The 16,500-nt window shown below is 40.2% G+C and overlaps 1 protein-coding gene across 1 annotated transcript in view; it reads left to right on the forward strand.

Moving 5' to 3' along the window:
* The first annotated feature begins 2,439 nt into the window (after positions 1-2,439).
* WWOX (WW domain containing oxidoreductase) overlaps positions 2,440-16,500 on the forward strand; it is a 487,825-nt gene continuing 473,764 nt past the window's right edge. Inside the window, exons 1-4 of the mRNA XM_082289861.1 lie at positions 2,440-2,569; positions 4,799-4,863; positions 6,135-6,192; positions 6,724-6,902. Of these exons, the coding sequence (XP_082145987.1) occupies positions 2,463-2,569; positions 4,799-4,863; positions 6,135-6,192; positions 6,724-6,902 (409 nt within the window). The 5' untranslated portion in view covers positions 2,440-2,462. The remainder of the gene's footprint in view (positions 2,570-4,798; positions 4,864-6,134; positions 6,193-6,723; positions 6,903-16,500) is intronic.

Raw genomic sequence — 16,500 nt, forward strand, 5'->3', positions numbered from 1 at the left:
CAGGACCCCAGGGTGCACATGGGGAAAAGCTGTGGGGTGCTTTGGCTTTGGGGTAGCCATAGGCAGGCTGCCCTATGTGTCAGGAGTGGATGGAGCCTGGAAAGCTGCCAGTTGTAGCCCAGTGAGGTTGGATCCAAGAGATGTCCACTGGGGAAGAAAAGATCTGTGGCTGCACAGCTCTGGGAATAAGCAGGGTGCTTGGGAGATCCAGCATCCCTGTCCACTGCCAGGACCCCTGTTTGTCTCCCTATCACGGTCTGAGTGTCCTAGGCCATAGCCCTTTCCAAGTGCATGAAGTTCTTCCTGGGAAGGATCCTGTCCCTACATCCTAGTCCTTGTCCCTGCTCAAGTGTGTCAGTGTCTGCCTTGTGCTGGGTCGATCCAGACTGGTCCCAGTCCCTGAAGAGGGCCCCAGAGCCAAAGCGTGGAGACAGTGTGGCTGTGTAGTCCACACTCATGGTTGCCTGGGGTGGGCAGAGAAAGCTTGGACACGTGGGGAGGGAATGCACATGGCCAAGTCTGAGCCAAGGCGTGAGCAGGCAGCCCAGGAGCCTTTCTTGGCTGGATTGGTTCTGCTGGTCAGGGTGAGCCTCATCTGGGGGATGGGGTACACTGCACACACCCTTACCACTGAAATGCACCCTTGTCACTGAAATGCAGTAATGCTGTATCCGTCCAGGGCATCATGCATGCTTTATGCTGTACAGATGGCTGGGATAGGATGTCGGGCAAACAATTTCCACATTCCCACTGAATGCAATTAATGGAGTGCTGGATGCTGAGTACTGACAGACTGCAACAGGAAGACAACTAACAACTACATATCTCTACAGTACTACTTCTAGATTAAAACTCTGTACTTCAGATATTAGCCTAAATAATCTATTTTCTTGGGACCTGGCCCATCTCACCACTCAGTTACCTTTTCTTGGATGAGAAGCAATTATGTCACTGAAGTTTCCCTTCTCATATGTTTACCCAAGAAAGTATGGTCACAGCTTTTTTTAATACTGCCAGTAATACTCGCATGAGAACAGGCTGTTGATGATGATGCATGAGTTTTTATTTCTAGCAGGAGGAGATTATTTAGTATGTGTAATCCCTAGGGGAAAACCTGCAAAGCAACGGCAGCAGCAAAAAAATTCAGGCTGCTTTTTCTGGCCAGATATGGATGCCATTAGCGGGGAGTAAGGGAGCCATGTAGGTCAGTGTCTTAAATAGTGCATGAAAATTCGGCTTAAGGGGTCAGAGCCTGCTCTGCATCTGTGAGGCTGCACTGCCACCTGGTGCGGTCTGCGGCGCTCACAGCCTCTGCCCAGCGCCGCCTTTGCCTTGGTTTTCGTCTCAAACACCCGCCAAAAGACAGCAAAGCTGTTACAAACGCTGACTGTTGGGTTTGGTTATGTAAACAGATAGGAATAGGACAGCACACGGGTACGGGAATCAGAAGCAGCTGAGCAATGGTGACAGCCATTCCCTCTGCATCTGTCACAGCTGCACAGGGGAGAGCTGCCAGGACAGTTACTGCAGATTACTGCCAACTCACCGAATGCTTTAGCCTTTGCAGCTGACTGTGTTGTGTCACCAGGTGAGCCAGGCTTGGCAAAGGTGACTGTGTTTGTGCCTCCGAGCAGGTGAAGCAACCTGGAACCTCCCACGTAGGTGTTAGCACAGCCAGGTACTTCTCTCCAGCCAGGCCTTCCTCAACAAGGATCCCTGACTAATGAGGATGAGTCTCATCCCCGAATTGAGGTGGTGACAGCAAAGGGCAAAAAGGTTAAAGAACAGGCAATTTCCCGTTGCTTCCTGGAGCCTCGCTGTATTCACGCCTGTCTCTGAAAATAGAGAGCTGGAAGCACTTAATGGCCCCAAAATCACAGAATTGCTCAGATGGGAAGGGACCTTTGGAGATCATCCAGTCCAATCCCCCTACCAAGGCAGAACCACCTGGAGCAGGTGGCACAGGAACGTGTCCAGGTGGGTTTTGAATGTCTCCAGAGAGCGAGAATCTATGAGCATCCTGGGCAGCTGTTCCAGTGCTCTGCCACCCTCCATGTAAAGAAGTTCTTCCTCATGTTGAGGTGGAACTTGTGTTTTTATGGCCATTGCTCTTAGTCCTGCTGCTGGGCACCACCACCAAGTGTCCAGCACCGTCCTCTTGGCACCCGCCTATGAGATGCTTGTATGCACTAATGAGATCCCCTCTCACTTGTCTCCCTCGTACTGAAGACCCCAGAACTGGACAGAGCACTCCAGATATGCCTCACTAGGACTGAGCAGAGCGGCCTAAACCCCTGTGATACCCGTGCCGAGCTCAGCCGGGGCCCCTTGTGGTGTCCATCCCCCCGGTGACCGGAGTGACCCCGCCGCACGGGGCGGTGCCGCGGGAACTACAACTCCCATGGTGCCGCGGGGCCGGGCGGAAGCGGGGCGCGCCGGCGGAGCGGGGCCGCGCCGAGCCCATGGCTGCGCTCAAGTACGCGGGGCTGGAGGACACGGACAGCGAGGAGGAGCTGCCGCCGGGCTGGGAGGAGCGCACCACCAAGGACGGCTGGGTTTACTACGCCAAGTAAGGGCGGGCGCGGGGCGAACCCGCCGGGAGCGCTCTGACCGCTTGCTCTCCCCGGGGCAGCGTCCGCGGAGCCGCTTCCCCCGCACCGCCCCTCACGGCCGAGCCGCGGGGCTGGGGCGGCGGGACCGGGCTGCGGGTGACGCGGGGGCTGTGTGCGGTGTCCGGGCAGCGCTGGGCTGGGTGTGCGGGACGGGTTCTGGCAGCCGCAGCCGCCCCTGCTGAGCCCCTCCGAGCGGGGAGCGGTGCTGGGGCCGCTCGTGGCAGCGGCCGGGAGCCGTCCCGGAGCTGTTCGAATGCACCTCAGGGCGCCGTGGGCGATCTTTATGCGTTCTGGTTAAGCCTTACACAATACTGCAGACTGGTCAGTTTTCTTCGGAGAAGAGACAGGTCCGACGGAAGTTGAAAGCTGTGCATGCTGTTCCTCAGCTCTTCAGTACACCTTGGGCAGGAGATAGAGAATCGCATTTAGCACCCTCTGCCCGTGCCACTGGACGTGATTCCATCCTCCCAGGTTACAAAGGGGATGTGCTGCAGGATGAACTAACTCGGTAGAATGTATGTTTATACACTTTCTCCTCTCCTGAGGTTTCTGTACCCATGCTGATCTTGGGCTCCCCTTCGGTCCGTTTAAAGCTATGAGATTTATTCCCTTCCACAAAAAAGTGGAACAGTATGGTTCATTCTCACCGGTGGTGAGTTGGCCTCTTCTGTTGAGGTCTCCTCCTCCCAAGGTCTGCTCTTATAAACAGTGGGCAGAATGCTTTAGTTTATCCACGCTCTGTAAACGCTGCAGTTTCTCTCTAGGTGTTTGTTTTCCTTAGGTCAATTTCCTGTGTATTTCCTTTGACTTCAAAAGCTCTCTCGGGAAGGAATCACTTGGCGAAAGTAACAAACCTATGAAATAATGTATTACTGAGCAGAATTGTTACACAATCAGTTCAACAGGTCAGGTTCTGAACTCTGGTGAAGCTGCACCAGTTCAGTTTAATGACATAACATGAATATATCTTCACTGTCTGAAAATCTCGCCCAGTGTGTCTAAAAATAAATTGGACATGAAGAGGTGTTGCACTGTTGCTGCCTTTAATGTACACTCTGTATGTGTGATACTTCTGCATATTCTGGGAATTTTATTTTAAACCTCATCACCAGTATGAACTTTTAGCTGGAATAAGATTATTTTGGTTTAAGACCCCAGGACAGACTTTAAAAAGTGTTTATGATGAGTTAGGTGTGCACACAGGTGGACAGCATTTGTTTGTCAGGCTGCTGTAATTTGGTTAAATACCTCCTATTTTCAGGTCACACAGGTGCACTTGTCTAGTCTCAGCTCCCCAGCTGTGATCCCTGTAGTACCACGTGCTGTTACTATGGGGCTGCTGTAAGAAGGAAAAGTTGCTTGTGTTGTGTGTAAATCGCTGCTGGGCCTGTGGGTTATTTGTGGTTATTTGTGTGCTATTTATTGCTGTTGTCACTCTTTATTTCACACTTGGGCAGCTATGAATTTGGACACTCAATTAATCCCTGCCTGACTCTTAAAACTTGACTGTTATTTAAAAATACTTAATGAAAGGTGGGATTTTAATATCCAACCCAATTTCAGCACTTTGGTTATTTTAAGACCTTGTTTATGTGCGCATCACTTTGATTATTCGTCTATAGTGAAGAAGATCTTATGATGGAATATTTCAATTCTGCTAGTGACTTAAATGATTAAAGTTTCTGAATTAGAAGAAAAGATGGTGTACCATTGTTATGCGTATTAAATAAATATCCTGCTAGTCAAGGCCTATGGATAAACTTACCTGTCCCAAACTACAATTGCTCATCTAAAAGTCCAACTTACTTATGTTATACTCTGCAAATCAATATTGTTAGGCAGGAGTTTTAGAAAGGTGCTTTTGTAATTTGAAGACTTTCTAATATTATTACTATTAGTTTGAGATAAATTATTTTCTAGCTTCTTTCTTCCTTATTTCTGCCAAGGATAGTTATCTTTTTGAGGTGTTTTCTGAGTCTGTTAATGTTATTTTTTAAATAAGTTTTTTGTTTTTTTTCTTCTCATAAGCAACAAAACTTGCATTGGAAGTTAAATATTTATTTGAACTTTTATAGCCTTCTATGCTGTCTCGTTAGTTACTTTCAGACCTGTGGCGATATTTTGGATTACATCTGGAAGATTATTAGGAAATTTAAAAAAATCTGAAACTTTTTCTTTTCCTGCAGCCACCTAGAAGAAAAAACACAGTGGGAACATCCTAAGTCTGGGAAGAGGAAACGTGTTGCAGGAGGTTTGTGTTAAACTTTTGTAAGGAGCTGAGATTATGTTACAAACATTTAGTTCTTCCACAAACTCCAACTGATCTCATTTTGATCTCCTAGTTGTCACTAATCACCTAGGTTAACTGAGCTTGCACAATACATCTGATTTCTGTGGGGTTTTACCTCTGTGATTGTGTCTGTGTAGAGTGATCACTTGGCAGTTTTATGGCTTTCCTGTATTGCTCCATAAAGCCAAAGTACTAATTCCAGGTTACAGGGTTTGTTTTAGTGTGGCCTGTAAAGCATATAGTCAAAAGCTGGAGTTCTGTGTTCCTGGTGTCCATCAGGTAATATTTATGGTTGGATTATATTCTTCAAAGAATGTATTTCATCAAGGAATATCCCTGGCACAGAAGGAAGCCTCATTAGTTTTCATTTTACCTGTTTCCCCCAACTCAGTTGAATATTTGTGCCAGAACAGAAGGCAGTGTTGCAGGACACTTCCAGAGGAAAATGACTTCTCAGGAATCTTGGATCAGTGCCTTAAACCAGATCTTTCCAGAAGCTTCTGGACTTGGGGGTACTGTGCTGTTGGCAAGCCATGTTTCTTTTGGCATTGGTAACCTGACTATAAGTGGAAGGTTTTCAGTAAATCTTAAGTCAGTCAAAGTGAAATGAGTACTTTCAAGCCAGGATTAGAAATACTGTAAATGCCATCTGTTAGGTACTTTTGTAGAATCTTTTATACAAGAATTTGTTACGTAAAGATTTGTAATTTTTGTTCTTTTATTTATCCTTCCAACTTCATTGAATCTTATAGGTTTGATTTATTGTATTTCATGCCCACTTGAGGGCTCTGATCTTTCAACTCTTGGTATGTGTTAGACATAACTTTTCCTGTATGTGTTTGCTATTTATTTTAGCAGGGATAGATACTGAACTGTGAGTACTATAGCTGTGTATGTGCTTGGAAGCATGATTGCATTTTGCTGGGGTTTTTTGTGCTATAACATGAATTAATCTTTATAAGGATTTTTTCAGATTGTCTTTATACTTAATCTGCCAGTCTTTACACTTGTACCAGATCTTCTGTGTATTGTACTTCTATGAGAGAGCAACTGTGTGTGATTGGGGAAGCAATCCTTCCTTCAAGTTCTGATATTGAAGGGCAGCAGGTAGCTGCACCACCTACAGAAATAATGCAGAATTGTGTCTCATCAGTCTGAGGAATCACTTAAACTTCAAACTGAAGAGTATTCTAATGCCTGAAAATAAAGTTAATGTTTTATGTGCTTCCTAGATCTGCCGTATGGATGGGAGCAGGAGACTGATGAAAATGGACAAGTCTATTTTGTAGAGTAAGTATCTCAAATTGCAGAGTGTGTTGAAGGAGGACAGCTGGGTTACATGCTGGGTAGCCTTTTGAGTTATCATACTGTGACAATGTCAGCTGGAAAGACAAAGAGATTAATAAATACAGCTTCAGAATCCATATGCAGATATTGCAGTGTCTACTGTTTCAAGGACAAGTGTGAGGTCCTTTTATAGACTTGCTAAGAGAACATGATCTTTCCTAATATAACAAGACTTTTTTCTTTTTTCCCCCTGACAAAATTCTGCCTTTTATGTCAGGGGTTCACATGAAGTTCAGAATGGCTTGTGAAGTATGGAAATACAATTATTAATGAATGCTGTCGCAACTGGAAAAAAGTTTTATTAAAAAAAGTAATTGGCATGATTTTAAGCAAACTGAAAAAAAAAAAGAATTTGATTTTTGGGAATTTAAATAATCCATTTGAATTGTACACAGCAGTGGCTGAAATACATTTAAAATCTAAATGCAGAGTATAGAGGGGTCCAAACAGTTGAGTTTTTGTGTTCTTTTGCAGCCACATAAACAAAAGGACTACTTACCTTGACCCAAGACTGGCCTTTACAGTTGAAGATAATCCAGTAAAACCTACCACTAGACAAAAATATGATGGGAACAGTACTGCAATGGAAATTCTCCAGGGTCGTGACTTGAGTGGGAAAGTGGTTATAATCACAGGAGCCAATTCAGGAATAGGTAGGTTAACGTTGCACATAAGGTAAAGAATGGCAAACTTTATCTTTCAGGCTACTTGATTGTTTAAACATCTCTGTATTTTCGGTTTTCAAACTTGATTTGCACTTTTTCCCTATAAAATCCCTAGTTAGAAAGGTGTTTTTTAAAAATGTGTGAAGAATTTGAAGCTTACAGGAGATCTACAGGAAAGACATCAAGTGCTGAAACAACTGATTTTTGTCTAGAAAAATATTGGTGGAAGTATTTTCTGTGATGCAAATATATAAAGGATGGCTGTGAAAGAGAAGGGAAGTTTCTTATTATGATCTTGGTGGCTAGGACAAGGAGTGAGGTTTGTATGGCTGCAGGACACTTCAGGTAAAGTATTCAGAAAAACTTGTAATGCCAGCAAGTAAACTCAGGTAAAGATTTTCCCAGGAGGCTGCAGAATTTTTATCTCCAAAGGTACTTTCAAGTGAATTTGATGATGAACTTGTGTTGGGATGCTTTTACTCGATGCTCCTGTAGTTCAAAGGAATACAATTTATGACCTTTAGTAATCCCTGTTAGTTGTATTGTCTCACAGGTTCACAAATCCTTTCAGACACCCAGCTTGTTTAGATATCTGTTAAGTATTACTGCTTCTATAGTGGGTGAGTGAGAGATTCAGGTAGCTGTTGATCTCTTGTTGCCTTTCGTTGTTTGCATTTTTCTTTGGGATGGGATTACATCAATATTGAACTAGTCCTTATGCAAGTTATTTGGTGGGTGTTATTCTAGTTCAGAATTTTGACTTAAATTCATTTCTGAGGGGATTGGAAAACCTTGGAGACATTTTGGAAAATGTGTTAACAGCAGAACTTATCACTCCAAATTCTCTTCGTCTTTATTTCTAAATTATTTAAGGCAGTGTTATCCCACAGGAGTCAGATGAAGAATTTAGAGCTTTACTGTGTCTTGCAGTTTAGGCCTTAACAGCACCTGTCCTGCTGTCACTGCCTGATGTGCTGCTACAGATTGACACTGCAGTTGGGGCAGCAAGCATTGTACTTACCTGTCTCAATGAATTTGGGCTTTCTAGTGAGGTTTATGTTCCAAATTCTTGGTACAGCATTTCTCTACATTGCATCCAGCAGTACAATTTGCTTTGTATGCAACTTTGCAGTCTCTGAACATTTAAAGAATTACCTGGACTCAAAGGGATTTGCCTTCAGCAGGAGCAGAGCTGCCATTCAGCCTTGCTGAATGAGTGGGAGGTGTTTCAAACATGTCAAAAGATAAATCCAATATATATGATGGTTTTGTGAAGATTTTTTTCTTGTTTTTGATGTTTCTCCCTTAGTTAATAATCTGGATTGGTCACAAGTAATCAATCATGTCCTTGCCCCAGATCTTTTTGGCTTGTGACATACATGCCCAAGTAAACACACACACACATCTATATTTGTATTTATGTATGTATACTTTCTTGATTTCTCTTGTGGATGAGGGCAGGATGTCATCCCTGTTCAGAAGTATATCAAGAAGAGTGAGAGCATTAGTGAAATAAGCCTTGGGCTTGTGCTGCTGTGTGAGGTTAGGACAAAAAGAGTCCATAAGTATGAAGGTATCAAATTTGTGATTAAGATGGTATTTATGGCCTATATAACTCAAAAATTTGCATATCATGTTGCATTTAGTGTTGCTTTAGTCCTATGCTGTGTATGATATTTCTTACCAGTTGCCATGGAGCATGGATTAATTAGCTGGTTCAAGGGGACTCTTACCAGTTTTGGAGCTTATTTTGCAGTTATTTTAGGGTTTCAGTGCTCTCCTCCGCTTTGTGTTGTATATATTCCTTTTAAATTTTCTGTGTGTAGTGGATGTAATAGTTTCCTCCCTGAGTACTTTGAGGAGTAAACAATTCCTGTGATTTTTTTTTTTTAAGAGGTAAGCATAAATAATTCCAGGGAAGTATTGTTGTCCATTAAGTAGAAAGAGATAGAAAAATAATGTATTACTTGTTGAGCATTTGTACTCAATAGTGCAAGGAAAAAAAAATCACTGAACCCTTTGATTGTTGTCCAAATGAGTGTCAGTGGTATATTTGAAAATAACTAACTATGGTATCTGTCCATTTGTTGAGAAATGTTTCATTTCAGGATGGGTAGAACAAAGATCAAGCTGTAACTTGGTAGACTGCAGTCAGAAAAATGCATTTTCAATTACTGCATTGCTGGGTGCTCAAGATAAAGTTTGGCAGATGCTGAGAATCCCTTGAAAGATGGATGAACATGTAAGTGATGTTTTTATTCATCCATGTATGCTGCTTTAAGATAGCAATATTAAAAACAGATCAGCAAAGATGGAATGATATCTTAATTCACTTTATTTGTGAATCTAATACAGGGAATCCTACATAGCTTGTCAGGAACACTTCTGTTTTTTTCTTATAGTTGAAAAATCTTAACTTCTGGAAAATAGAGATGCGTGCTTAGTTACTGAGGGAATACTTTGGATGACTTCAGCAGTTTTAGGGTTTTAGTGGTGTTACACGTTGCCTCAGTGCCATTAACTTAACATGTCTGTAAATAGGGAGACTGTCTGCCCTGTGGTGGTTTTTTTCATTCCTGATTAGGAAAGTGGTCTGGAAGAATTTCCTAGATTATATACCTACTTTCTTAACTTGATCCTTAAAATTGCTGTGAAAAGTGTGAGGGAAAAATACTAAAAAATAACATTTATAAGCACAATTATTTTAAATTAGCAACTTGGAAAAGGTTAATGAATGATTCTGTTCTTACAATACAAAGAGGTCACAGCAGATCAAGAGTTATTAGTGAAATATTTTCTTTTTTATTTTGGAAGATTTTTCTTTTGACAGTGCAGTCCAAGTATTCTTTAGGGTTTCTTTTCCCATCTATTTTTTTAAGTTCTATCAAAATTTTACTCTGAATATCACATTAGAAATTTGAGGTAACTTTTGGTCCCAGTAAAGCTGGTGTATTCAAAAGAAGTAGGACAGACTTACTGAACAGTTTAGTCTTGTGCTGCCAGTCCTGGTTTTAAAAGCATATTGTTCTCTGTACATTTAAACATGAGTAGTGTAAATTTTCAGTTGGTTCTGATAGAGTCAGTAAGACTTACTCCACTGGGAGGAATTGAAGGTCTCTGTGCAATTTTGAGTGTTGCCTTTCTTTTTAAAGGTCTCAGCATGAGCTTACAGAGAAAGAGCTTCCCCAGCTTGCTGCTGGTATGAGCCAAGCCTTGCTCACCAGTGTTGCCAGTAGAGGTCTGTGTTGCTCTTTGAAAATACTGAACAAAAGCGACCTGGTGCTTTTTCCTGTTCTTAGGAATTGCTCCTGTAATTCTGTTGTTTGTGTTCTTAATTATTAGGGCTAGAATTGTATATTTATAAAAGCATGTAAGCAGTTCCTCTAGGTTTAATTTTATACAGAGATGTGGTATTTTCAACTGTGTGTCAGTGATCTCAAATAATACTTTTTTTTTTTTTAATACTCTAACTTGGTTTTAATATCAGAGAGAGTTGTGTAGCTAATATGATTTTCTGACTTCTATAAAAATTGCTGTCTGTTTTTGAGGATCATATCTGGTCTGTATGACCTTGGGACCACAATGTGTTCTGGTTTGTGTCAGGTGCAGTTGCATCTAACCCACGGTGCCTGTGGAGCGTGTCTGAGTAGTGAGGTGCAAATGGTGTTGTAGTATATTATAGAAGGGTGAAATGGGTCTGTTCTGTTCAGCCAGGGAGATTCCACAAAGTAGGGTGTTTCTTAATGCTTTTCCAAGATTTTATCACAGAACTGTATTGATAATCACAACCAAGCAGTTGCTCGAACTGGGATTCTAATTTTTCTGCCAGAGGAAGGTCAGAAGAAGCCTGTTCCTTGCTTTTGTAAGGGATGCCCAGAACAACCAGATCAGGTTTTTTTCAGATGCTGAAGAAAATCCAGAAGCTCCAGCCACAGTGTGTCTTGCTGTATTGCTTTCCTTGATTATGTTTTAATATTTCAGATTGTTTCCTCAAAATAATTGTTGTTTAGTGTTTTGTTAGTCAGAATTCTCTTTTTTTTTTCTGGCACTTTTACTTCTGTGCAATGGAGAAGCCTTAGCTGGGAGAGAAGCTGTGGATTAGGTACTAAATCAGTGCTTAAAAGATGGGGCACTTCTCCAATGAGATTTTGGTGTGTATATACATTAGGTGTGAGAAGTTACCATGTTTCTTTTATTTCTTGTACAGGACTTCAGTATTAGCAACTTCTGTCCTACTGATGCAAAAGGTTGGGAAATGTGCTTATAATTTATCTCAATTAAACATCTGCTTTATGATATAAAATGTAGTTTTGAATGACTGGCCATTTAATTTTTATAAATGATGAGCAGAAGTTTTTCTATTTTATTCTTGTCTCTTGTATCTTTTGCCCTAATGACTCTCTGAGCAACCTGGTCTAGTGGAAAGTGTCCCTGTCCATGGCGGGGGGTTTGACCTGGGTGAGATTTAAGGTCCCTTCCAACCCAAACCATTCTGTGATTCTCTGATTATGTTTTTTGTGTGAAAAACTAGCTTGAAATAGTAAAAAAAAAAAAAGGGGTTATTACAAAACTTGTGCAAATTAGATTGCAGCATATCACTGAGGTTTTTAAACTCTAAAAAACCTGGTTACAACTAAAAATAATTGGTAAATATTAGCAGAAGGTGATGTGTTCCATTAAAACATTTTTTTACAAACCAAGGAAATGCAAAGCAACCCACTTTTTTTCCTCTTAACTACTAAAATAGATTTAGCAGCTATATTCTTTCATTCTTTCTTTAAAAATTGATTTATGTCATACAGCTGATTTGCATCCCCTTAAAGGTAGTCAGTACTTGAGGATCAAGTATATGAAATCAGGGGAAAAGACTTAAAGCTTAAACTCTGCTTTGAGCTCAGCTCTCAGGATAGGGCCCGTGCAGGTTTTGGAATGCTTTGTATATTTAGTGAGCTGCATTCCCAGTATTAAATGTTGTAGTTAATTGCAGTGAGGGTTTGTATATAGACACAAACATACCTGAACGTTGTGAAACTGTGGAAGGTAACATTTTGACAATGAGTGTCTTGATAATTTCCTTAGTATTAATCATCATGGTAACAGATAGATGATTAGGTTTGGTTCACACATGGTGGTGCTTTTGTGATAAACACAAATTATGTAGCTCTGCAATTTATCTCGTGCCTTTCTTTGTATCACCTGCACTTCCTTGTGAAATCTCTCTCGTATGGGACATTATTTGAACACTTTACATCTGTGAGCAATGTAGAAATGGCTACTGCTCTTAAATCCTTCTGTTCCCAGAATACTAGAAACTTTTCTGACTCCCTTACTGGAAAAATACAGCAAGGTTTTAGTGGTCGGGGATGTGGAATTAACTGTGTTAATTCTAGGACCAGTAGTGTCCAAGATCAGATAATGTCAAGGTGGAAATAAACTTGGAACTATTGGAAAGCTGGGAATCTTTGTTTTCAGTAAGCATACAGTGCTAACATTAATTCAGAAGAGCCCATGACCATTTTTTTTGGTCATCACTTTATTGTATTGGGAGAGAAGCTGTTTTCAGTAGCTTTTTTAAACTTTTTTTCTATTTATTAAAGTAGTATAAAAGATGAGTGAACCTGCCCATAACCAATACAATGCAGGTGGCCAGGCTGCTGTGCTGTGCCTGTGCTTTTGTACTTTGTAGTGGCAGAAGGTAATGAAAGTGTTTAGTGGGAGAATTCCTGGTTGCTGAGCTATCTCCTCTTTGTGTAGCAGTGTTTGAGCACTTCCTATGTTACTCTTGTTCTGAATCTTTCTTCTGGTTAAAAAGCAGAATCTACCTTCAGAGCTTTAATAGAGCCAGCTGTGGTTAACCTTTGTTGTATTTCTTAGGGCAATTGAGTGATCACTAATTGCATAATAGGTATTTAAGCTACTACTTGTAAGAGAAGAAAAATTAAACTTTTAAAACTTACCTAGATTTTGTGTGAAGACTCTTTAAGGTCTCTAATAGATGCTGGCTACTTTTCACCACTATGCCCTGAATCTGTGTGCAGTGGTGAGATCAGAAAAGTATGATTAAAAAGAATATTTTTATTTCTTAAGGAATCAAAAATTGACTGCTCTGTACCTGTGGAGGAGAGAATTTTGTGAATATGGGGAGCTATTGTATTTCAGAATTTACTGAGGTTATTTGTGGGTGACAGCATTTTTGCTGAGGCTTCATCAGCCTTCAGAAAGAAGGTAACATTTGCTGAATTTTAATTAGACCAGTGAATGGTCTTATTCAAGTCAAACTCTGATCATATGGGAGGAATAAAACAGACCCTTTACATACATTGAGTACTTGATTTTATTAGTGTTAGTCTGCCTGTCTTAAATATGTTCATTGTCTTTTGCTGTACTGCCTGGTGTTTGGTGGTCTAAGCCCACACATGTTTGTCTGTCAGTAAGGAATTATTCAGCTCTATTTTTGAACTAGTTTGCAAGTTTTCCTTGAAAAATGTGCACATTTTTCTTTGAAAGCACTGTTTACTTTGTAATTTCTCTCTCCTGTTTCCACATGAAATAAGGGTTTTGCAACTGACAGGGCTTCTACAAAGGAGCTGCTCAGGATAGCCTTTGTTTCAGATTCACTTTATGATTTATTGTATGGTTTTGGAATTTCTCTTATGCTGGAACACCTGAACTTTGTCAGCATTGAAAAATTCAGCTTGTTTTTGTTGGAGAGTTTGTTTTGGGGAAAAAAAATCTCAGAGAAAATACATCAGTCTGGTTTTGGTCTGTATTGTTATTTTTCTCAATTCCATTCATATGATTTTAAGATTTCTTAGTGTAAACATCTTTTTTATATGGCTTATTATGTTGAAAAAAGAACAAGGTGTTTGCTTTCTAGTAATTGTCTATTATTTGTATCCTGTTTCTTACAAGAGCAGAAAAAGCGATGTGAGCTGGGGGAGCAAACTTGGACAATGCCTCTTGAGTGGTCTTTTCCCTGGTTTAGTGAAAAGAGTTTGTCGTCTGAATCAAAATTAATCTTCATAAATATGTGAAATCCTGTGGATTAATAAAACTTCTGCCTGTTTTTATTAAGAAGAATTTCTGTACGTGATTCTGTTGTAGCTCAGTGGGGCACAGAGAAAAGGAAATGCTGGATTTTGCTAAGGAGAGGCATCTCACGTTCTCAAACAGCAGAACTTGTGGTGAAGGAACTCTTACAGCCTTTGCATGGCTGGAGGTTTCCATGCTGGAAGTGTTTCCTGTGTGGAGAACTGGAGTGGTGCTTATTTATGGAGGTTTGGGCTCAAAGCTTATTGTGAGGCAGACAGAAATATCAGCAATATATAACCTTGGATTGTTTTTCTTGGCCAAGTCCTAGCTGTCCCTGAGACTGTTTTCATGGGATACTTTTGTATTTATTGGGCTTTTAAAAGCATGGATGAGTTGTTCCTTGATGTATGTTTTGATTTTTTGTGAATCTTAGGCTCCATGTATCTTGAATTATCTTACACTGCATGAGTAGCACTAACATGAATGAAATGTAGAAGTTTTGTAGAAGCCCGTGTAGAAGTTTTGTTGTTTGCTTCTTACTTAAACTTTCACTTAGCTAGTTTTTTTCAAGACGTTTCTTTCATAGAAGTCCAAACCTTTGTAGCAGGCATGAATTTTGCTGTACCAGTTTTTTGAGGGAATGGGAGTATGGTGCTTTTCCAGAAGAGCCTGGGTCTTGCAGGAAGTGTATTTTTGACCAGAGTAGAGTATTGGGGTAATTGATGTAGAAAAGCACAATTTATGGAGTAGAATGTGCCTGTGGGGTGGAACTTTTAACTCCTCCTGTTGTGGGATGTTTGTAGCTGTCAGTCAGGGATTAGTACTGATGTAGTTTGAACAACTAAAAAGCCACTAAAAGCTATTATTTTTAAACTTTGCTTAATAGAAGAGGATTCTCTTTAATTTACAGTGCTGTATTCTTAAAATTTATGGCAGGTAATAGTGAGTTTCCACGAGTGCCATTACTCTGTTTTAACTCTGGCTTAATATTGTGGAATATTAATACTGCTCTGCTTTACATAAGGCTCCAACTGCTTACCTGTTACATACTGTAAATATTAAGAGGTCCTCTTGGACTTCCTGTAACTTATTTTTCTTATTGAGTAGGCTGAAAATGGTGTCAGATGTTCATACTGCTTTTTCATGTCCATTTTGATGAATCTATTTATTACTTGCGTAATGAGCAGTACACATGGTTGGTTAGCCAAGTTATTGAACTTCATCAACCTTGGCTGAAATTCACAATGCATGTGAAACTTATAACATGTAAGAAATTACATCTGGGCTAAAAGGTTCAATAATGATTACTACTTGTAAAGGAATATTTTCACAAAGGATGGGATTGAGCTGTGTGCCTGTGTTGTACTTTCTGGTATTCCTCTTACAGAGGAAAAACATATTTATAGAACAGAGAACCTTCGTAGGTGGTACTTATTTCTTGTCTCCTCTCTAAGAGCTAGAAAGACTTTTCAATTTCATTGCTTTTCTGTCTTTTGAAATATTTAATTTCACAAAGGTTCTTCTTATTATTTTATGCATACTTCATAGTGCAGAGGTGAAAAGAACTTTTGCATGATTCAATTTGTCTTGCTGCAACATCGAGATTACTCTTTGCATCATTATTTCTTCCGTGTTTTGAAAACTCATTGTGCTTCAAGAATTGTTTGAATACATACATGTGCATCTGTATTATTTTGGAATGCTTGTTAGATGATGCAGTGGGAAGAGGTTGCTAAATGCATTTTATTTTCTAGTGACATTGTCCTCTGAGACAAATAGGGATTTTGCTAGATACTGACAACTCTGGTTACAGCCTGTAGATGTACATTAATGTGATGTTTTTGGCTTATTAGCAAAAAATTTTTAGCGACTATATCTAAGTAGACCCACAAGAAGGAAGGATTTCAATATCTTATGTCCCTTCTAAGTGTCCCATGCTTGATTGAGTCAAGGTGTTACAAGGTTTTGAAACTTAAGTCTGAAACAGTAAATCCCTACCAAGAAGGAAGTGAAAGGAGACAGGTAAAAACCTGGGAAGATCACAACCCTGAACTGATTAAAGGAGTTTTGTCTTCAGAATTTGCAAGGCCAGAACTTTGTCTGATTTAGAGAATAGGAATAGTACAGTGAGAAAGCAACTGGTCTTAAGTTCATCCTAAAATCTACAATACACAGAGTTTTTAAAAAGACGTGTGTGATTTAGTAAAATATGTCAAATGTCACATTCTTTCAGGAGTTCCCAGGGGAAGACCATCAAAAAGAAAAGTACTTTTGTCTTCCTTTTTTAAAATTAGTTAATGGTATTTGCAGTTTTTAGGTCACACATTAAACTCTTATGCCTTTCTCATGTTTTTATTTTTCTTCTGTGAATGGGAGATTCTTTTCTTCTCCTTTTTCCATTTATTCTATTGGCTTGTCATTTTAATATGTGAGATCTCTGTAGCCTTACGTTCAGCTACATAACCTCAGTATTTTTGTTCCTGTGATATCCAGCTGGTTTTGATTTCTTGCTGTATGTTGTGGATTTCAGTACTTCATCTGTTGCTTCAGAAAA

This window comes from Coloeus monedula (assembly GCF_965178545.1).
Source record: "Coloeus monedula genome assembly, chromosome: 13".
Classification (NCBI taxonomy): domain Eukaryota; kingdom Metazoa; phylum Chordata; class Aves; order Passeriformes; family Corvidae; genus Coloeus; species Coloeus monedula.